Source organism: Salvelinus sp. IW2-2015, linkage group LG24 (genome assembly GCF_002910315.2).
Source record: "Salvelinus sp. IW2-2015 linkage group LG24, ASM291031v2, whole genome shotgun sequence".
Classification (NCBI taxonomy): domain Eukaryota; kingdom Metazoa; phylum Chordata; class Actinopteri; order Salmoniformes; family Salmonidae; genus Salvelinus; species Salvelinus sp. IW2-2015.
The window spans coordinates 7,597,931-7,622,064 of NC_036864.1; the positions used below are offsets into that span (position 1 = coordinate 7,597,931).

Genomic DNA, 24,134 nt, shown 5'->3' on the forward strand with positions numbered 1-24,134 from the left:
TGGACAGGCAACTAGTAAGGGATTACAATTAGAAAGTAACCTACTTAACCCTGAATGAGGGGAATAGGAGGACKATAAACAGGCTCTATTCAATCTAATAGTAGGCAGCAGGGAACCAAACTGGGTTGGGGGAAGGAATGGATGGAGGGAACAGAAGGACGATAAACAATACCCCAACTAGGCATTGAAAGGCCTTTTAGATCATATACAGTGGAAAGGAAGGGCATGCTAGGATTATTCCAACCAATGCTTTAGRAAACCACACACACRCACACACCATTGGAGCAGAGAGGCCCAGGATTAAGACACAATGCAGTGCCTTCTCTCTAGGGTATCCTGGGTAATGGGGCGAAGGCGCCCAAATCCCCTCTGTCTCTATGGATTTACCCAGAGGGTTTTGTAGGCTGCGCTACACGGACTGTGGCTGCTTTTCTGCAGTCTGGGTTTAGATTCAGTTGTTTCGTGTTGACGGGACAAGGGGAGGGGAAGCATGCCAGGGTGGAATGGTACGTTAAGGGAGGGAATATCTGACAAGACAAAGCTTTATGTTGTCAAATATCTGCATTCATGAGAAAAAAGGGAAAAGTTAAGATGGTGATGTTGAAATTGTATTTGTGCTTTATAGCATTTTATGAACTAGATGGTTTGCGCCATGGTATATCAGACCGTATACCACGGGCATGACAAAACATGTATTTTTTACTGCTCTAATTACGTTGGTAATCAGTTTATAATAGTAATAAGTCTCCTCGGAGGTTTGTGATAGATGGCCAATATAACCCATACACTGCAGGAAATGACAAACCAGAAGACTACATTAAACATGTTTTGAATCACCAAGACCTGTCATGGAAGACACTGCTATAGGTCCCGCTGACCTGTCACTCAATGATCTGGGTCCACTGAAGTATATGTGGTTGAGGGATCATATGTTTGTGGTGTCTGTGTATTTGTGTGTGTGTGTTTGCCTAACCCAGCATATTGAGCCCCAGTAGAGGTAGCTAACATTGATACCTGTCCCTATAGAGGAGGCCCTGGAAACGTTTGGTGTCGGCTCTCGTGATGCAAGGTCACTATTTTTCCGTTGGCGTTGGCCATTACATCACACACTGGCGTCAGAACCGCTGAATTATTCACATCGTGTTCTCAGTTTACGTCGGCATGGAAGCGATGGCCCATTGTGCGGTGTGTTCCAGGTCTGAAATGGAACACCAATGCAGTGCAGCTATGAAGGCTCCAATGGCAGAACCATTATGAATCTCAGCCCTCTCCCCGCTTGCCTCAACCCAACCCCATTCATTTCTATGTATAGTATCTCCATCCCACTCACCATCCATATCCCCTTTCCCACTCTCCATTTCCCTTCTCTCTCATCTCTACTCTCCCTACTCATAGGGTGACCTTAGTGTAATCACACTTCCTGCCCCTGTGGGCCTGGCAACAAAGCCGTTCTGATGATTGCTTTTCATATCCCAATCCTTTTCTCATAAATCCCTCCCTCGATTATTATTTCTTTCTTTCCCACTCACTCTCACTCTCTCACACACACACACACACACACACACACACACACACACACACACACACACACACACACACACACACAGACTGCTGTTGGCACTGATTTGATTTTCTTGTTAATTGGGCCCTGAGTCAGAAGGTGTGTGTGTGTGTGTGTGAGAGAGCTAGTGCCCGAGGATATGCATGAGTGAGGGAGTATGAATGTGTATGTGCTTCAGTTTGTTCAGCTTATTGCTCCATCAGTGCGTCACTCACCCCACAATCCCCCACAATTCCCGTGTCCGTGTCGGAATAAGGGGAAAGTTTAACAGATGGGAACATTACCTGGGATTATCCAAGAACACTGTGAAATGTTCTGCCAGGAATTCTGAAATGTCTATCTGAAGTCATTTTGAGCCTAACAGAGCTGAGGCCCAGGTTGATGGCCCCAGACACAGTTACAGTTGACAGGAGGGTGGGATGGCTTTTTGGCCTGGAGCCTTTACTGTAAACAGTCGACAGTTTCTGCTCAATTTTGTCAGAACCGGAAGAGTTGAGGGAGACTTCAATGGAAGTGTTTCAATGGGATTAGATGAAGCCGCTGTGCTACGGAGTCACTTGTATATTAATGTAATATGTCAGAGAGTGTTGAGTTGTGGATACTGTATAATGTGTTTCAGAGCAGTGTTGAGTTGTTGCTACTGTATAATGTGTTTCAGAGCAGTGTTGAGTTGTGGATACTGTATAATGTGTTTCAGAGCAGTGTTGAGTTGTTGATACTGTATAATGTGTTTCAGAGCAGTGTTGAGTTGTTGCTACTGTATAATATGTTTCAGAGCAGTGTGGATGTTGTTTACTGTATAATGTGTTTCAGAGCAGTTGGAGTTGTTGATACTGTATAATGTGTTTCAGAGCAGTGTTGAGTTGTTGATACTGTATAATGTGTTTCAGAGCAGTGTGGAGTTGTTGATACTGTATAATGTGTTTCAGAGCAGTGTTGGTTTAGGCAAATATTCTCCAACATGCATGCAGAGTTGTACTGATTTTGATTGCCTGTTGATGTTTCCCCAGTTTCAACCGGCAGCAGGTCGAAAATGTGCAGGTTAAGACAACAAATCTGGGACCAGCTCCGTTGCTCATTAGCACAGATGGCCCCATTTGTTGCAAAGGGATATTAGAATCCTGTTGTCTTATCCTTATCTTCAACGTAGGTTTGAACTCTCTCCCTCTTTTCCATGGAGGAATATTTTTTTCCTTGATCCGTATGGTTTCATGATATTTCTTGGGAGAGAAGGATTTGATTTGGAAGCGTATGGACTCTCATTTGTTCGGAAAAATTGCAGAGTTTCGGATGTTTTTCATTTGCCTCTCGATTTCCACACAGAACAGACAGATTGAGGCAGTGTGGGAGTTATCTTGTCAGTAGTGATCAGTTGAAACCAGGATTCACTCACCACTTTTATAATCCATTCTGAACAGAATATTGGCCAACTACAGGCCTGTTTATCTGTGTTAGCGACAGGGGTTAATTTGTGTGTGTGATGATTAATTTTGTATTCAGCTCAGCTCTGCAAATCAACATAATGGAGATAATCAACCATATTTTATTTCATGCTGGCTGCTGTGTTGCTGACTGGGCTGCTATCAAAGCAGATTATGCTGATTTGATTAGGGATGCGACACACACACACACACACACACACACACACACACATTCAAACTGTGTACACACACACCAACACAGTCTGGTACACACATATTCTGGTACATGCAGTCTCAGTCGTTTCTGATGTAAGGCCTCATTGATTCTGTCAACTATCTCAATTATTAATACCACATTAATAATCATCATCATTATTGTCCCTCTCCCCCTCTCTCTCTCCGTAGCTCTGTATGCCCAAAGGCCTGTCGTTCAGGACACAGGCAGACAGCCGCGAGCCCCAGTTCCACTCCTTCCTGATCACACGGGAGGACGGCTCTCGCACCTACGGCTTCGTCCACACCTTCTACGAGGAGGTGACGTCGCCTCAGATCTGCTCGGCCATGCAGACCCTCTACCAGATGCACCAGGCWGAGAACCCTTCCTCCGCCWCCCCCTCYTCCTCYTCYTCCTCCAGTATGGACTCTCTGGCTAGCAGYCTCGACGAAGCAGATTCTCCRTCKTCATCCTCGTGCCGGTCGGCGGCGTGCGGCGGCTACGACGCGTCGCGGGACACCCTCTACGTCTCCAAGGCGTTGTGTCTGATCACGCCCATGCCCTTCATGCACGSCTGCCGCCGTTTCCTGTCCCAGRTGCACCGGGCCGTCACRGCCGCCTCGCCCCCGCCCCTCCCYCTRGARAGCTACGTGCACAACATCCTGTACGAGGTGCCCCTGCCCCCTCCGGGGCGCTCGCTGAAGTTCCACGGGGTGTACGAGCCCATCGTGTGTCAGCGTCCTGGGCCTGGGGAGCTGCCTCTGGCTGACTTCCCTCTGGGCCAGACCTTCACTCTGCTGGGGGTAGAGAACCTGGTGCAGCTGTTCAACTGTACCCTGCTGGAGATGCAGATCCTGCTCTACTCACAGGGTAAGGGATGCTTATTATACATGCACACACACACTCCTCTCTGCCTCTACATTCCTTGGCAGCAGGTTGTTGAGTGGGGGTTGCTTCTACAGCCAGGTGGTATGGTGATGACAGATACCAGGTTGGGGGATGGTTCGGATAAGTCATTCCTCCCTATTCCTCAACACATCCACTCAGCTGGAGCCAATGGAACATGACTGACTGTGTCATTACTGGGGTGTAATCTGTGGTCCAGGCCTGTCCTTGACTCCCTGGCCCAAATGAGTTTAGGATTAGACTACTGTAATCTGGGTGGGGTAGAGAGCTATTCCTCTCCCTGGGACTGGAGCTCTGCGGGTTGACTGACTGGACAGCAGCAGGGTAGGGGCTGGGATTAGGAAGCATGGTCAGTCAAAGGGCAAATGGCCAGACAGACAGTAGTCTGTAGACGTCAGGCCAAGACTGACTGTATCTGCCATAGACTTCACTGTAGATTACAGTAGACTAAACTACAGGATGCAATTATCTGATTGGCTTAAGACTGTTGCAGAGAAAGAGACATCGAGAGAGCTTCTTGTCTGTTGAATGTTTGATTGGGTGGTTCTGGTCCATTGACGTCCTTTGGAGTGGAAAGTAGTCTTGCCTAATGAATTAATGGGTTGTGACTTCCCATTAAGTGGCTCTTGTTTTGTTTTAGAGTTGGTTGGAGTTTAATGTCTCTAATGTAATTATCTGTAATGCATGGGAGTTCATTAGTTGAGTTGATGGCAGTCAAACAAAGGGACTGTCACTAGCACCATGCCATTTCTGTCTGCTTGAGAGAAAACGACAGAGACAGGCCTCTCCCTCCTCCCACCACTCATCCTCATCCACCCCTTCGCTCCCATCCAACCCCACTCATCTATCCTTTGAGAAATGATCTCCCATGTTTAATTTATCAAACCAACTGTCAGAGGGAATCGCTCCTGAAACAAAATAATTAAAAACCTCTTTATCCGAATGAAAAACATTCCAGTAACGTTTTAATGTTCCTCATTTTTCACGGCGAAGCGTTGGCGGCATCCCATTTAGCTCCTACCCTGCGTCACGGCTGCTAAAAGGCATTCTAATTCCTCTTTAATAAAAACAATGTGCTTGATTTGCCTGGAGGCAATTTGATGGAAGGGTTGATGCATGGAAACTGCATCTGTAAAATGTTCTGTGGATGGGTCCCAATGCATGCTATTCCCTATATTGTGGACTACCTTTGACCAGGGCACATTGGGCTCTGGTCAAAACTAGTGCACAATATTGAGAATAGGATGCAGCATGTGTGTTAATGTGACAAGTTTGGCCTTATGTCCTCATTGTCTTATATGATCCATCAACAACCAATGAAATCACAACAGACGGAAACTGCCCAGTGCCCACCATGATCCTCGCTCACTCATTGGCCGAGACACGGGAAGGAAGTGACAAGCAGGCGTTTAGTCCAATCCTGCAGCTCTGTGGAGGGCGTGGGTCTGAGATGTAATTAATAAGATGATTAATCAGTAATTTAGATTTGATATTTTAGTTATTCCAGGAGCACAGTTATAGTGCAACATTTTGAGTTCTCTTCTTGGCGGTGTAGAGAGACTTTGCCATTTTTAAAGCAAATGTCCTACAAGTCTACACATTTCTCCATGTAGCTAAGCATTTTGACATGCAGTTGAGAGAAAGGTTGCTGTTTTAAAACTAAAATCATTGTTTGGGGATCTTTCAATTCTCCCTGACTTTTATTTTGGATGATTGTTAGTTCTCAAAGATTATATAATAAAAAAATATATAGTTCCAATATCTTCTAAACATACATTATATCTGGTTTAAGTTGACACTGAAAGCACTTTTCCATCCCGAACTTTAGGCGACCAGAAARAACGCTTAGGCTTCCTGCCCAAGGATTTCAATAGCAGAAAAATCCCTGCATTCATTCAGAGAGACTTAGTCAGTCAGAGCGTGCAATAAGGTGGTTGATCAAAGCATACTGTTCATATGAAAATGAGGGGACTTTACACCATGTCTCCTTCTCCCCTCTCTCTGTGCTGGGAGTGCACCTGGTTTCTGTTGTGTACCATTGTTGGCTTGTCTCGTCCCTTCTGAGACTGTGTCTGATAGGGACCAGTCCCAATGACTGACAGTTTCACTATGACTTGCCTCGTGTCATATGTTCAGCCTTGAAACACAGATGCCGATCTTTGTCTCTTCCGTTCGCATTTTCCACTTGGCCCCAGCAGCATTGTGGTCAACTGTATCTGTTTTGGACGTTTGCAGATGACGACAATTCAATGCATTCCCCTACTTATCAAGTAATAACATACAATATTTTACACAACAACCTCCATTGGAAAGCAGTATTGGAGGGTGTTGTGAAAGTTTTTAATGGCCCTGTGAAATAGAGTTGAACACTCTCGCATAACCCCCCCCCCCCATGTAGTTCAGCTGAGGTCAACATCGGACGGAGAGAATAATATTATTCCCCCATGAGCCTTTGCAGGGTGCTTTTGATGTTTTTCGTGTTGGGGAAAACTAGAGTCTCACATCTGTGACGGGTTGAATATTAAATTAGGAAGAGCTGGTGTCAAATCAGCAAGAATTATGTATTAATGAAGTCTGTCGAGACGCAGTGTATTCATATTCATGTCGGGGCTAAACTTATCTTCACATAATACGATCATAACAGTGGATGAGAGAGGAAAGAAAGTGGGGATAGAGTTGCGTGAGACATGAGTAAAGTACTGTGACTCATCCTTTAATGAGAATCACTCTATCTTTCTCTGCATCACAGAGCAGGCTGTGTCAAGTTAAAACCCTCAACATGCAGAGGCTTGTGAGAGTATATTTGGTTATTAACTACGTTATCCTGATTTTTGTTCTCTTATGTTCCTTGTTGTGGTTCTATTGCTCTGTTCATTTCAGAGAGAGACTGGTTTCCCACAGGGAATGCCAAAAGGGCATGTTGGCAGCACTTTGAAGTAGTTACCGGTAAAATTATTGCAAGCGTTTCTTTGATAGACTAGCTGAAGGGCAAATTGGTGCATTTATGCAATATAAATACATGGGTATTAGTTTGCTGTGTAGTTTCCTTTATTTTATGCATTGCTTAAGTAAAGTCATGTAAAAGTCCCAAGTTTTCTGCAGCTCTTCTAGGTTTCCCCTCATACATWATTGAGTATTGCAGTGTAAGGGTTTAGCTTGTATACGGTCAGTGTGTTATTGTACGAGTGTGTGGGTGTGCAGTGCACCACAGAGGAGCTAGAAAGTTTACTCAGCAACTCTCACACTCCCCTTTTTAGTTCTGTCTTTCTCTCGGTTTCTCCCACTCTTTCTCACTCCGTCTCGCTSTTTCGCTACCACACTTTCTCTTTGTGTYGGCCTTCAYCTCATTTCTCTGTCTSCCTTTTCTTATCTGGGATCCAATCATAGAATGCGTTACTGTGATCCTCAAATCACACTTTCACCGTGTCTCTACATGACTCTCATTCCATTTTCTGCGTGTCCTGTGGCGCAAGTCTTTTGTGAGGGTGTTATTACTCCTATCTATCATGTGTCTTTAGTTTTCTCCATAAATATCCTATAAGTAGGAGCCCCTACAGATACCCCTCCACATACACCTTTTCACACCGTACCCCCTCCTCCTCTCCATCATTACTAATCATCTCCATGGGAGGCAGGAAGGCAGGTGGGTTATCATTACAATTTCAACTGCAAGCACCCCTGTTCTGTTCCTAATGTTTGTAGCTAGGCCTCAAAATAGCTAGGCCTCAAAATGGAGAATTCGAGGCGCAGACAGTGGCTAATGGACACACACACACAGACAGGTGCTCCTGCAGTGCGCACACACACACACTGATTAATGGCCAGGTCTGGTGTGCTCTCTGTACAGTGTTAGTGTGTTATTAGTATGATTAGTTGCTCATGAGACCGAGAGGAGGAGATGCTAAAGTGGAGCTGTTTTCAGCTCTCTGAAAGAGCATCTGGATCCTTACAGCTACTCTGTCTAATACACAGCAACCAACCATTGGAAGATGTCGCCAGTCTGGATCCATGCTCTGTATTGGAATATATTGTGCGTGCAGTGTATAGTCCARTGTAATGTCCAATGCACTTAGCTGTCTTTCCCTGACCTGAGACCTTGTATGAGGGGGGGGGGGATTGGGAATAGAGGGTCAATTAGAGTGTCTGTCCGTCCATCTGTGTGTGAGACGCATGCGTTGGTCTGTGTATTTATGGCAAGATGGTCACTTGCAGACAGACTTTGAGGCAAGGTAGATGCACGCACACAGTCTCTCACACACACACACACGCAATATACAAATGCTAGGTCCCCTAGTTCTCTTGTAGAATGTAAATTGGCTAGGTCTTTGTTTTAATGCTTTGTCGACCTTGAAAAGTGTAATGCATTTTGAGTGAAAGTACACCTGAGCAGCGGAGAGAGTGAAAGCGAGTGAGGGATGGAGGAAAGGGTAGAGGGAGAGGGGTTGAGTGGATAAATTGGTGGAGCGTGCTGCTGTTTTATTATGGAGGTCAGTCAGGCTTACGGTCTGATCATTTTATTCATATCTGATGATGGAACTCCTGAACTCAGTACCAAAGCCAGGGTGAGACCACTGGTCCTAATCTTTAATCAGGAACAGGAGACATTGCGGGCCAACACACACACGCACACGCACACRCKCACACGCGCACACACACAGAATGGTGATTTAAATTGAATCCATCAAAACAGAATTCCCCCCGTATTGCCCCCAGATTCAATTTTGATCTGTTGATTTAAAGTTACTCTCTGCTGCTTCTTCTCTCCTCCCTCTCTAACATCTCCCTTATATTTCCCCTCCACCTTTCCTTCCAATCACTCACTCCATCCCTCCTTTTCCTCCACCTCTCCCCCTCCCAAATTCTCTCCCTTCCCTCACCCTACCTCTCTCCAGACTACCAGCGGTTGATGACAGTTGCGGAGGGCATCACCACCCTGCTCTTCCCGTTCCAGTGGCAGCATGTCTACGTGCCCATCCTACCCGCCTCACTGCTGCACTTCCTGGATGCCCCTGTGCCCTACCTCATGGGCCTGCAGTCCAAGGAGGGCACCGACCGCTCCAAACTAGAGCTGCCACAGGAGGTATGGACTACTGTGTGTGTGTCAGTGTGTGTGTGTGCGACTGTGAATGGGTCTGTTTTTTATTTGTAAGTGTGTGTCTCCATACAATAGGCAGTTACAGTAAGGGCTCATTGTTGCTGAATGCACAGTGTCCAAGGCCATCCAACCCTGACTCTGCACAATGAGCCTCCCACGCACACAGGCAGACTACCTGGCTCCTATTCAGACTGAGCGGGAAGTGGAAAAATGCAGCTTTCAGACTCTTATTGTGGAGGAATATCTATTGGAAGTTAATTTTAGTTTGTTGGAGAGCGCTTAAACCTCTCTGAGATACTTCTATTGGTTTTATCACTCACAGGCCAATGTGTTTGCGTAGACCCCTATTACTCCTGTGTGGAAGGAACTCAAACGGATATTTCTCTGGAACGGCTTAGTGGATTTTGGGATAGTGTGTGTCTATACCCTCTCCCTCCTCCCTCCTCCCAGCTTGAATGGCCTCCTCCTCAGACAGTGAAAGCGATGGAACTCTCGGTGCACAGCGTGTGAGTGGGGACGAGATGAGACTCCTAATGGTCTGGAACGTCCCAAAGAGATTCCCAGCTTCAGGGCTCTCCCTCCCTCTCACTCCCACCGCTCATTAATCTGGCCCATTCCGTATGCATGGTAATTATCCGAGTCAGTGCAGCATCCGACGGCGTTCCCTGGTGCTGCTCCTGCCTCCTCCTCACAATCCAATTTTCTGCCCCTCTGTGTTCCTCCGGATCCTCCCCTAAAGATCACACGGTGCCCAAATGTTTTCATTTAGCAATATCTCTATTTTCTGATTGATTCTTTGAAGTGAGGAAGGATGACCTAGAAATGGAGGGATGAAATAAGGGCTGAAAGCAAACGGAAAGAAGGGAAGGATCATAGAGAGAGGATGTGAATGAATGAATGAAGGAAAGACTTGCCTTTTTAAGCTCTGGCTCTGTAGAAAGAATTAATCTAATTTCCATTTCAAATGGCAGAACAATAATTTGTCTCCTAACCATATTAGTCATGTTTGCATAGAAAATACCAAACAAGTACATGCACATGCACACACTCATGAATACCAACAGTTTCATGTAATTTTGTCCCTCTTGATCCTCCATCCTTTCTTTTTAATGCAAAAGAGGAACCAATGGCTTTTAACCGAAACTAGGCCAAACATTGTGTGCCTGTACAATCACCCAGCGGGGTGCGTGCTCCATTTTCCGCATCGCGTAAATCAGGCGGATGGCCTGCAGTCTTCTCCACTACCTAAATAAACCTCCGTTAAGCCAATCCACGTCAGGTCAGATCTGTGCACAGACGGCTGATGCAGCCCTCACAGAGCCGTGCACATGAGTCAAACCTGGACCCAGAAATACATGGAGAAGAAAATGTTGAGTTTTGAAATTCACATCTGGAGCCTAGCAAATGCTGTTATTAAACTATAGTCAATTGGTGGTAAACTCAGCGTTTCAGATGCCAGAGAGTAAATGCTAATGTCATGTATTCAGGTGTACAGTAACTCCTAGTCATCCTCTCACAGGGACAGTAGAGCCGGGAAGTATAYGCTATAACACAGCATGTGTATACCGTTCAAAGGTTTGGGGTCACTTAGATATGTCCTTGTTTTTGAAAGAAAAGCAAWTTTTTTGTCCATTTTAAAATAACATCAAATTGATCAGAAATACAGTGTAGACATTGTTAATGTTGTAAATGAGTATTGAAGCTGGAAACGGCAGATTTTTTATGGAATATCTACATAGGCGTACAGAGGCTTGTTATCAGCAACCATCACTCCTGTGTTCCAATGGCACGTTGTGTTAGCTAATCCAAGTTTATCATTTTAAAAGGCTAATTGATCATTAGAAAACCCTTTTGCAATTATGTTAGCACACAGCTGAAAACTGTTGTTCTGATTTAAAGAAGCAATAAAACTGGCCTTCTTTAGACTAGTTGAGTATCTGGAACATCAGCATTTGTGCGTTCGATTACAGGCTCAAAATGGGCAGAAACAAAGACCTTTCTTCTGAAACTCGTCAGTCTATTATTGTTCTGAGAATGAAGGCTTCCATGTGAGAAATTGCCAAGAAACTGAAGATCTTGTACAACGCTGTGTACTACTCCCTTCACAGAACAGCACAAACTGGCTCTAACCAGAATATAAAGAGGAGTGGGAGGCCCTGGTCCTCTTGCTCAGTTGTGCACAAGTACATTAGTGTCTAATTTGAGAAACCGACGCCTCACAAGTCCTCAACTGGCAGTTTCATTAAATAGTACACGCAAAACACCAGTCTCACCGTCAACAGTGAAGAGCCGACTCCGGGATGCTGGCCTTCTCGGCAGAGTTCCTCTGTCCAGTGTCTTGTGTTCTTTTGCCCATCTTAATCTTTTCTTTTTATTGGCCAGTCTGAGATATGGCTTTTTCTATGCAACTCTACCTAGAAGGCCAGCATCCCGGAGTAGCCTCTTTACTGTTGACRTTGAGACTGGTGTTTTGGGTTTAATACTGACAATCTCTTTATAGTGTCAATCACTTACCCAATACTCAATCTGTCCATGTCCTGTCCCCAACACACCCCTCTCTGAGTATCTATTCATTGAGCAATAGCTATGTTATAATTGTTGTATAAACTTCCATGTTATTCCAAACCTCTCTCTCCTAACAGGCTAACCTGTGCTTTGTGGACATTGACAACCACTGTATCGAGCTGCCTGAAGACTTCCCCCAGTTCCCTAACAAACCAGAGTTAATCCAGGAGCTCAGCGAAGTCCTCCTCCGCTACGGCATATCCCCAGTGGGGGGCGCTCCTCCAACCTCTGTCCCCACCTCCACCACCACCCCTGGGTCCGTCTCTACCCGTCACCCTGGTCTGAAGAGCCAACAGGCCCTGAGGGAGCTAGAGGACGATGGGAGGAATGGGAACCTAGGAGGGGAGCAGTTAGCTGTGTTGGAGCTTCTCCAAGGGAACGCTACTCTGGAAAGACTCCATGCTCTGGCTAAGAGAACAGGGGTCCGTGTGGAAGCCCTGAGGGGGGTAGGGGGTGAGGGAGAGGCCCAGGGGGGGAGAACGGCAGTCGAGGAGGAGGAGCTGAGGAACGCTAAGCTGAATGTACAGCTGAGGGAGGTGTTCGCTAGCAGGTTTACCATGATGTTCGCGGACTATGAGGCCTTCGTCATCCATAGCGCTCCGGACCTGGAGTCCTGGCTCACCAACCGAGAGCAGATGCACAACTTTGATAAGGTGAGATGGGTTGACACACACACACACACTGTTTACCTTGATGTAACGGGCTGTTTATTGAGGCCTGTGTTGTGTGCTAGTGGAAGTCCCCTGGAGAATCACCATGTTTGTGAGATGCTGGATTAAATTCTTTCCTGAAACCCGTCCACTATGAAAATATTCCATTTGATAAATAAGTAAGACGAACACAGCTGGAGCTGTTAAGACGCGGTATTGGCAATAACAATGTTTGCATTTATGAAATCACTGGGGAAATGCATTCATATCAGCAAACAGACAGAAAACAGAGTTGGTTGCTGTGTGTTTATGCTACGTGCTGTGCACCCAGAGATGGGCAGTATTTCTGTTACATGWATTTGAAATATGTATTTCAGTTACTTCTTAGTATTTAGTCATTTGTATTACACTGGGCAGAACTGCACTCCAATGTACATTGCCTTCGGAAAGTATTCAGACCCCTTGACTTTTTCCATTTTGTTATGTTACAGCCTTATTCTAAAATTGATTAAATAAATAAAAATTCTCAGCAATCTACATACAATACCCCATAATGATAATGTGAAAACAGGTGGATAAAAAATTAAAAAAAACTGAAATAGCCTAAGTATTCAGACCCTTTGCTATGACACTCAAAATTGAGCCCAGGTGCATCCTGTTTCCATTGTTCATCTTTGAGATATTTCTACAACTTGATTGGAGTCCACATTCATTTGATTGGATATGATTTGGAAAGGCACACAGCTGTCTATATAAGGTCCCACAGTTGACAGTGCATGTCAGAGTTAAAACCAAGCCATGAGGTCGAAGGAATTGTCCGTAGACCTCCGAGACAGGATTGTGTCGAGGCACAGATCTGGAGAGGGTACCAAAACAACTCTGCAGCATTGAAAGTCCCCAGGCCTCATCATTCTTTTTTTTAATTTTACCCCCTTTTCTCCCCAATTTTCGTGGTATCCAATGTTAGTATTACTATCTTGTCTCATCGCTACAACTCCCGTACGGGCTCGGGAGAGACGAAGGTTGAAAGCCATGCGTCCTCCGAAGACAACCCAACCAAGCCGCACTGTTCTTTAACACAGCCGTCTCCAACCCGGAAGCCAGCTGCACCAATGTGTCGGAGGAAACACCGTGCACCCGGCCCCCTTGGTTAGCGCGCACTGCGCCTGGCCCCACAGGAGTCGCTGGAGCGCGATGAGACAAGGATATCCCTACCGGCCAAACCCTCCCTAACCCGGACAACGCTAGGCCAATTGTGCGTCGCCCCACGGACCTCCCAGTCGCGGCCGGCTGCGACAGAGCCTGGGCGCGAACCCAGAGACTCTGGTGGCACAGCTAGCGCTGCGATGCAGTGCCCTAAACCACTGCGCCACCCGGGAGGCTGGCCTCATCATTCTTAAATGGAAGAAGTTTGGATCCACCAAGACTCTTTCCTAGCGATGCCGGCCAAACTGGGCAATGCGGGGAGAAGGGCCTTGGGCATGGAGGTGACCAAGAACCCAATGGTCACTCTGACAGAGCTCCAGAGTTCCTCTGAAGATGGTAGAACCTTTCAGAAGGACAACCATCTTTGCAGCACTCCACCAATCAGGCCAGACAGAAGCCATTCCTCAGTAAAAGGCACATGACAACCCGCTTGAGTTTTCCAAAATGCACCTAAAGACACTGACCATGATAAACAAGATTGCCTGACTGCCAAGCGTCCACGTCTGGGCAAACCTGGCACCATGCCTGCACCATGCCTGAAGCATGGTGGTGGCAGCATCCTGCTGTGGGGATGTTTTTCAGCGGCAGGGACCGGGAGACTAGTCGGGATTGAGGGAAGATGAACGGAAAAAAGTACAGAGATCCTTGATGAAAACCTGCACCAGAGCGCTCAGGACCACAGACTGGGGTGAAGGTTCACCTTCCAACAGGACAATGACCCTAAGCATACAGCCAGTACCAGGCATGAGTGGCTTTAGGACAAGTCTCTGAATGTCCTTGGGTGGCCCAGCCAGAGCCCGGACTTGAACCCGATCGAACATCTCTGGAGAGACCTGAAAATAGCTGTGCAGCGACACTCCCGATACAACCTGACAGAGCTTGAGAGGATCTGTGGAGAAGAATGGGAGAAACTCCCCAAATACAGGTGTGCCAAGCTTGTAGCGTCAAACCCAAGAATACTTGAGGCTGTAGTGGCTGCCAAAGGTTGTTAAACAAAGTACTGAGTGAAGGGTCTGAATACTTATTATGTTAGTGTCATTTCAGTTTTGTATAAAAAAAAAAAATCTGCAAAAATCTCTAAACCTGTTTTTACTTCATTATGGGGTATTGTGTGTCGATTGTTGAGGGGGGAAACGATTTAATCCATTTTAGAATAAGGCTGAACTACACAATGTGGAAAAAGTCAAAGGGTCTGAATACTTTCTAAAGGCACTGTATTTCGTAACAAGATACTTAATACGTAATTTGAATGGTACTATGTTGTGATAAGAGCGTCTTCTAAATTAACTAAATATACATACAAATATACAAAAATGAACAATTTCACAGCATGCCTTTTTAAGGAACTCTTCCCCGAAACAAGGCCAATAATAATACCCAGTGTGCATTGCAGTTCATTTAGATTCATTTTTACATTTACATGTTGGTCATTTAGAAGACACTCTTATCCAGGGAGACTTACAGTAAGTGCATTCAACTAAGGTAGATGAACAACATAACACAGTCATAGCAAGTAAATGTATTTCTAAATACAAAATACATGTATTTTTAATTAAATACATTTCAAAAGACAAGTATTTTGTAGTTTATTTTGATACATTGGTCTTTATGGTATTTTGTCATTTTATTTTGTCATTTCTGTCCATCCCTGTGTGCACCTAAATATCATTTTGTAATTACATTTGTATCTTTCCCTACCTACTAGTATTTGTCTTCATGTCTTTCCCTGCGAGTGCATGCATGTTCATGTATCTGTGTCTGTACTAACATATCTCCCCTCTCTCCAGGCATCCTTCCTGTCTGACCAGCCGGAGCCCTACCTGCCCTTCCTGTCCCACTTCATCGAGACCCAGATGTTCGCCACCTTCATCGACAACAAGATCATGTCCCAATGGGAGGAGAAGGAGCCGCTGCTCCGCGTGTTCGACGGACGCATCGATAAAGCTCGTCTATACAATGTTMGAGCCCCAAGTCTGCGGTCCTCCAACTACCAGAGGTGCACCATCCTCAAGGAGTCAGGTGAGTCAGAAGAGAGTGGTGAGTGGGGAAGGGGGCGGGTGTGTGTGTGTGTGTGTGKGGGAGCGCGAGAGAGAAAGACCGAGAGGTACAGGTGGAATTGAAGGACAAATCTATAGTCGTTTTAAAATGAGTTTTTGGTAGTTAACAGAGAAATATGGATAGAGGAGAGGGACTAATTGAAAAATTGGTCTTGAATGAGAATGTGCTTTCCTCTGTGCTGTCTGTCTGATCAGCATGCTGTAGATGACTGCTGTCTGCCTGGCTGGCATACCAACGATGCTTTAAGAGGTCACACAGGACTCACTTTAAATCCATCTCTTTCCACATCCATCCTATTACTTTCCGTCTCATCATCCTCTTCCCCCTCTTGACCTCTATTTCATGTGTTCATTGGAAACAGCAGACTTCTCTCCACTCAGCACGTGCTCCCCTTGGCCTTTTCTGCCCATTTGTCTTTGTCTCAAAGAAAGCCTCACCCCACAAAGCTCATTCTTCTACGCTCTATTTCGCTTTCTTTCCTTCTCTCTCTCTTTCTCACGCACACACACACACGCATATATACACACACTTCCCCCCAAACACCCCTGCCTCCCCTACCCCACTGAGTCAGTCCTGAGTCTGGCTTCCTCGCTTCATTTTGCCTACGCAGCAGCAATCCGAGACTTAACGAGGGCAAGCCAAATGAGTTCTAATTAAGCTTAAAAAAAGACCTGACCAGACACTCTCACAGACAATRAATAGGGGGCGTGCGCGCTACAGGTATACGGGGAGTCAATTCACAGGGTCTGACATTGGCAGATTTTAATGCTGTAAAAGCCTAATTGTTCAGGGAGAGCTCTTTCAGAGGTGGTGGCGCGTGCAGTTCCCCAATTACACACACACAAAAGAAACTCTTTTATTCTGCTTAATTTCCCTCGGTCGCTCCTGTGCTCCTCTCTCTAATGTCTGACAAACAATGAGGACTGAGACTGGATGATAAATTCAGAGGGTTTTGACAGACAAAAAAAGCTCATATCTGCCATGTAAAAAATGACCTCGCCAACACCGCGAGCAGGGGTTAATTGACAGATGCCTGTTGGTTTGGGTTGAGTCGTACTGCGTCTGTTCTCTCTACCTTGTGTTCGTTAAAGAAAGAAAGGTTAGCGAAGGAGGTAGGTTTGGAGAGCAAACAGAAAGACCGAAAGAGAGACCGAGAAAGACAGAGCAAGCAGTGAGATGAATTGAACAAACACAATGCTTTGATGTCCTGCTAAGCTTTGTGTAGAGGAGCACAATAGTGGCAGCTTATTTGTGTGTGTGTGCGTAGGTGTGTGTGTGTGTGTGTGTGCGTGTGTATGTCTCTTCATTCAAAGTGAACTCAAAGGTTTAGTTCTAGCATTGTAATAAATGTATTCTCAAGTAGTGGTTATACCAAAAGAAGACCTTTCTCAAATCCCCCTCTCTTGATTTGATCTCCCTCTCCAGCCCAGGCCATCGAACAGCGGCTGCTGAAGATCGACCACACAGCCATCCACCCCCACCTGTTGGATATGAAGATTGGACAGGGCAAATATGAACAAGGCTTCTTCCCCAAGCTGCAGTCTGATGTGCTCTCAGTCGGACCCACCAATAACAAGTGCGTATATGATGCCATTACCGAAGATCCAACCAATGACAGGCATTGTTTCTGGGATTAAATAWWWWWWWWTTAACATAGAACGGCTATATGAACGTAATACAGTTGGTCGGAAGTTTACATACACCTTAGCCAAATACATTTAAACTCTGTTTTTCACAATTCCTGACATTTAATCAAAGTAAAAATTCCCTGTCTTAGGTCAGTTAGGATCACCACTTTATTTTAAGAATGTGAAATGTCAGAATAATAGTAGAGAATGATTTATTTAGCTTTTATTTCTTTCATCACGTTCCCAGTGGGTCAGAAGTTTACATACACTCAATTAGTATTTGGTAGCATTGCCTTTTAAATTGTTTAACTTGGGACAAACATTTCGGGTAGCCTTCCACAAGCTTCCCACAATAAGTTCCACCTCCTGACAGAGCTGGTGTAACTGAGTCTGGTTTGTAGGCCTCCTTGCTCCTACACGCTTTTTCAGTTCTGCCCACAAATTTTCTATAGGATTGAGGTCAAGGCTTTGTGGTGGATGGCCACTCCAATACCTTGACTTTGTTGTCCTTAATCCATTTTGCCACAACTTCGGAAGTATGCTTGGGGTCATTGTCCATTTGGAAGACCCATTTGCGACCAAGCTTTAACTTCCTGACTGATGTCTTGAGATGTTGCTTCAATATATCCACATAATTTTCCTCCTTCATGATGCCATATATTTTGTGAAGTGCACCAGTCCCTCCTGCAGCAAAGCACCCCTACAACATGATGCTGCCACCCCCGTGCTTCACGGTTGGGATGGTGCTCTTCGGCTTGCAAGCCTCCCCCTTTTTCCTACAAACATAACGATGGTCATTATGGCCAAACAGTTCTATTTTTGTTTCATCAGACCAGAGGACATTTCTCCAAAAGTATGATCTTCGTCCCCATGTGCAGTTGCAAACCGTAGTCTGGCTTTTTTTAATGGCGGTTTTGGAGCAGTGGCTTCTTCCTTGCTGAGTGGTCTTTCAAGTTATGTCGATATAGGACTCGTTTTACTGTGGATATAGTACCCGTTTCCTCCAGCATCTTCACAAGGTCCTTTGCTGTTGTTCTGGGATTGATTTGCTGAGCGGTATGATGGCTGCGTGGTCCCATGGTGTTTATACTTGCGTACTATTGTTTGTACAGATGAACGTGGTACCTTAAAAAATTTTTGTTGAGGTCTTGGTTGATTTCTTTTGATTTTCCCATGATGTCAAGCAAAGAGGCACTGAGTTTGAAGGTAGGCCTTGAAATGCATCCACAGGTACACCTCCAATTGACTCAAATGATAGCAATTAGCCTATCAGAAGCTTCTAAAGCCATGACATAATTTTATGGAATTTTCCAAGCTGTTTAAATGCACAGTCAACTTAGTGTATGTAAACTTCTGACCCACTGGAATTGTGATACAGTGAACTATAAGTGAAATAATCTTTCTGTAAACAATTGTTGGAAAAATGACTTGTGTCATGCACAAAGTAGATGTCCTAACCGACTTGCCAAAACTATAGTTTGTTAACAAGAAATTTGTGGAGTGGTTGAAAAACGAGTTTTAATGACTCCAACCTAAGTGTATGTAAACTTCTGACTTCAACTGTTTATACGCTACAGTTGTGCTACGGTGATGTAGTCCAAGTTAACAAATGTTTATCCTTAATCTTCCATCTGTAGTATGTAGGTGAGTAGAGTCTATATAAATGTTTGTGCAGTTAACAGTGTTGTGTCTGTCAGCAGGTGGTCCAATCGTACCGCTACGGCTCAGCGCAGGAAAGACCGTCACAGACAACAAACAGAACACTTGACTCTAGATAACGACCTCAAAGAGGTACGGACACGACACAGTCATCCCTACCTGTTCATCCTCTCTCCTCCTCCTCCTCTGGTTCCATAGCATGCCTTTATGTTCCTTCTTATTTGATTTATTTTGAGAGCTTGTTCTCCGCTTGGTTCCGTTTTCAAAGCCTGTCCATCCTTGTCTTAACTGATTTCATGTTTGTTTCTGTAGCTTGTTTTCTCTTTTACTACTTTTTCTTAGTTTCTTTCTATTATTTGAACGTCCTGTGCATTCATGTGCATGGTCCTTTTTTTTCCTTTCTCGTTCCTGTCTTTTCTGTGGGTCCTGTGCGTTGGGGTTGGGCCGTACCACCTCTCAGCAGGTAGAGGGGTGTCTAGTCCTGCAGAACTCCATGGCGTTTTGGGAGTGGGACAAGGCGTCTCCCCCGCCTCTCAAACCACCAAAAAAGTCTGCCTCTGAGTGCTGCCTGGTACGTGGAGGAGTGATGGATCCCTCCACTGACCCTCCCACTAACCCCTTAAAAACTACCCCAACCCCCAAGACGACCCCCACTCCACTTCTCCACTCCAGTCCTGCTTCACACATACACACAACCCCTGCTTGCTCACACACAGTGGCTCTGTTTGATAGATCACTCATGTACCTGTTACATTAGTTACAGTCAACAGCACTGAAGAGAGTGAGTCATGGCTCTGCAGAGGATCTTGTTTTCCCTCATCTCTCTCCTCCTCCTACCCTTTTACAGTTCTGTATCTACTGTATGATCTCTGTGGGGAGGAGAGAGATGAGAAAGGAATTACTGAATCGTAACGGATACAAAATCCGGAATCATTTCAGATTCAAGCCAATTTAAGTCAACTAGACTGAACCCACCAGAGTGTGTCACTGAAATGGGCTTAGCGCCTCAAAACACTGTGGAGAAGTTAACAGAACATTTTATTTTCACTTTGTCTTGTTTTCTCTACAAGCACATAACCCCTCACCACAACCCAATGTTTGTTAAAAGATATTCAAGACTGTACAAAMCCCTCACTCCTACCCTTATACAACCTCTTAAAGTTTGACCCAACTGAGAAATGTCCCTCCATCCACCTGTAATGGTTAATATTAGGTGTAGAGTTTTATAGACAGAACTGACTGTTGCTCTGTGTCTGTCTCCATCAGAAGTACATGCAAGAGGCTCGGAGCCTGGGGAAGAACCTCCGTCAGCCCAAGCTGTCTGACCTCTCACCTGCCGTCATCGCTCAGACCAACTGGAAGTTTGTAGAGGGACTACTCAAGGAGTGTCGCATGAAGGTGAGTCTGTACAGGGGAAATATATTGTGGTTGCAGTTGCTGTGTGTCTCCAATGTACAGTACCAGTCAAAAGTTTGGACGCATCGACACATCCAAGGTTTTTTCTTTATTTTGACTATTTTCTACATTGTAGAATAATAGTGGAGACATCAAAACTATGAAATAACACATATGGAATCATGTAGTAACCAAAATAGATTTTAGTTTCTTCAAAGTAGCCACCCTTTGCCTTGACAGCTTTGCACACTCTTGGCATTCTGGTTAGTGATGAGTTGGACCGCAGAGTGAAGGAAAAGCAGCCAACAASTGCTCAGCCTATGTGGGAACTCCTTCAAGACTGTTGGAAAAGCATACCAGGTGAAGCTGGTTGAGAGAATGCCAAGAGTGTGCAAAGCTGTCATCAAGGCAAAGGTTGGCTACTTTGAAGAATCTCAATATGAAATATATTTTGAAATAACACTTTTTTGGTTACTACATGATTCCATATGTGTAATTTCATGGTTTTGATGTCTTCACTATTATTCTACAATGTAGAAAATAGTCAAAATAAAGAATCAGTAGGTGTGTCCAAACTTTTGACTGGTACTGTATATCGGCGCAATTTTGTGTTTAATGTATTCATGTTATGAGCGGATTGGTTCCGGTCTACAAACAGGTTGTTTGTATCCTATGTGTAGTGGTCATGTTGTGTTGACCATGTTGCTGTGTCTCCTGTCTCCAGACTAAGCGTATGTTGGTGGAGAAGATGGGCAGGGAGGCGGTGGAGCTGGGTCATGGGGAGGCCAACATCACAGGTTTGGAGGAGAACACTCTCATCGCCTCCCTCTGTGACCTGCTGGAGAGGATCTGGAGCCATGGCCTGCAGGTCAAACAGGTCTGTGCAGACACACACACACATGTGCAGACACACGTGCAGACACACACACACACACACACACACACACACACACACACAACGTGCAGACACACACACAAGCGCACACGTGCAGACACACACACACACACCACACAACACACACACACACACACGTGCAGAACACCACACACACACACAGTGCAGACACCACACACACACACACACACACGTGCAGACACACACACACACATGCAACAGCACACACACACACACACACACACACACACACACACACACACACACACGTGCAGACACACACACACACACACACACACGTGCAGACACATCAACACACACCACACACACACGTGCAGAACACACACACACACACACACACAACACACCGTGCAACACACACACACACATGCAGACACACACACCACACACACACACACGTGCAGACACACACATACATGCATACACTCTCTCTCTCTTAATCAGGTTTTATCGTAATGACAACATTGAATTTACAATATAAACCCACCTCATGCTCAGTGCTCTACTTGGAAGAACCTGCTATAGGTCAGAGGTCAGAGGTCAGTCTACCAACACTGTTAAATCAGGTCTTATACTCATAACCATATGACCCTATTTCAATTAGGCTTATTACTGGTATCCTCTATCTATAGTCTAGTAGTATTAGTGAATGTATTAGTATTGGCAGAGCAGGTTCCTGGTATTAGGGAAGTGTATTGGCTATTAACAGTGTGTGGGTTGACCTCTGACCTCTGGACTGTGACCTCTGTAGGGAAGTCAGCTCTGTGGTCCCACTGCTGCACTACCAGGCAGAGAGAAACTGGAGCAGCAGCAGGCAGAGTCACCAGGTAGAAACACACACACACACACACATATATATATTATATATAACATACATACATACATACATACATACATACATACATACACACACACACACACACACAACACACACACACACACACACACACCACACACACACACCACACACACACACACACACAAACATACACATTACACACACACACACCTTACATGGTCCATTTAATATACAACATTGACATAAAACACATGTGCCTCCTACCCTCAATTCATTCAGTCACACAATATCCATAGCCAATGATTCCATGAAATACTCCATTTGACATTCAACTCATGTGTTAAAATTAATCTACAGACCTTTCACACTCCAGTGGCATCTGATTTCAATTGGAGCGCTGCCAAAGCTGAGATGTGTGTGCTTCATTCTCCCTCCCACAGTGTCAAGCGGTCCAGAGAGACGAAAGTCTGAGTCGTCAATAGGGATGCCATCGCTGCGAGCGTCCGTYATACAGGATATGAGGTATGAATTCCCCACCACTGAACCTGTACATTACGATGTTACATAGATAGATGGTATTATCTCACAACTTTATCCATGTAAGTCAACAATTTGTTTTGTTATATGCTGTTATTTTTTWWTTTTATTTTAKTTCTTACCTCCTCACMTTCTCTCTCACATCCCCACGCCTCCCTCCTTCCCTTTCTCAGGCACATCCAGAGTATGGGGGAGATAAAGACGGATGTGGGCAGAGCGAGGGCCTGGATCCGTCTTTCTCTGGAGAAGAAGCTGCTCTCACAACACCTCAAACGGTTGCTGTCCCGCCAAGCCTTAACCAAGTACGCACGCACACATAAACACACAATATTATTCACATTGACAGTGTCTAAGCCATGGTTAATRTGTATTAAGTGTGTGTTGTGGTGTTTCCAGGAAGCTGTATAAGCGCTACGCCTTCCTGCGCTGTGAGGAGGAGAAGGAGCAGTTCCTGTTTCACCTGCTCTCYCTCAACACTGTCGACTACTTTTGTTTCACCAGTGTCTTCACCACYATCAGTGAGTAGGACTTCAACATAACCACAATTCAACCTCAATATGACCATAATATAGCCACTAATTTACCTCATCCTATACAGAACACAGTCACATCATAAGATGGTTGACTAATTCTACTTCACTGGTGCCATTACCTAAATCAGTCCGCACACTAGCTAAAACAACTTAACTAGAAGTCAACCACTTTAACTTACCACAAGTCACCCACAGTAAACCTTTCCACTCAGCCGCTGGGGAGAGGATGGACGGTAGGCTTTGGAGAGTCCTAATTGGTGTGCTTGCCTTGGCCGATCACTGTTTTCCATGGAGGTTCATGTTAATGTAGATTTATAGGACTTTAACTTGGACCAATGGCAGAGACGGTATTAACCTGAGTAAAGCATGAGGCTATGTACATGTAATCAAAGATTGAGAGCAGGATTACATTATTCACAAAGCAGTTTGCACTGAAGCAGCACCATTTAAAAAATTCTCTCTTTAACACACTCACACATCATCAATAGCCCTGGGTTAGCTTTCTCTGGAAGCCTTGCCTGCCTTTAGGGAAACTGGGATCATTTTTTATAGTCAAATTCATAAATGAATTACTACTCTAAAGCAGTGCAATCCAGTGAAATGTCCCTGATTTAGTTTGCCCTAAATATATTTTACTATAAAAATATGAATACATTTATTCTTTCTGTGTTGGAATGAAATACTTCTTTTATTTATTTTTTGTCCCTGCAGTGATCCCGTACCGCGCTGTCATCATCCCAATCAAGAAGCTGAGCAACGCCATGACGACCTCCAACCCGTGGGTGTGTGTGTCGGGTGAGCTGGGCGACTCGGGCGTCAGGCAGATCACCAAGAACGTCCTGGAGATGACCTTCGATGTRAGTTTGAACTATGACCCTACAGCCAGGGCCCCCACGCCTCCTCTCATGTCTCTGTGACGTTCTGCAGCAAGGTTATATCAGCATTGATTGATGGTTTTGCTGAGAACGTCACTAAGTCGTTGTTCGGTGCC

General features: G+C 45.1%; 1 protein-coding gene across 1 annotated transcript in view; it reads left to right on the forward strand.

The window, feature by feature from the left end:
* The window catches only part of LOC111951413 (DENN domain-containing protein 5B-like), a 79,283-nt gene that overhangs the window by 46,619 nt on the left and 8,530 nt on the right, over positions 1–24,134 (forward strand). Inside the window, 14 exon segments of the mRNA XM_070434778.1 lie at positions 3,388–4,066; positions 8,995–9,182; positions 11,840–12,415; positions 15,406–15,637; positions 17,102–17,252; positions 19,005–19,095; positions 20,230–20,361; positions 21,083–21,235; positions 22,025–22,071; positions 22,073–22,101; positions 22,514–22,595; positions 22,784–22,912; positions 23,007–23,128; positions 23,855–24,000. Coding sequence (XP_070290879.1) covers positions 3,388–4,066; positions 8,995–9,182; positions 11,840–12,415; positions 15,406–15,637; positions 17,102–17,252; positions 19,005–19,095; positions 20,230–20,361; positions 21,083–21,235; positions 22,025–22,071; positions 22,073–22,101; positions 22,514–22,595; positions 22,784–22,912; positions 23,007–23,128; positions 23,855–24,000 — 2,757 coding nt within the window.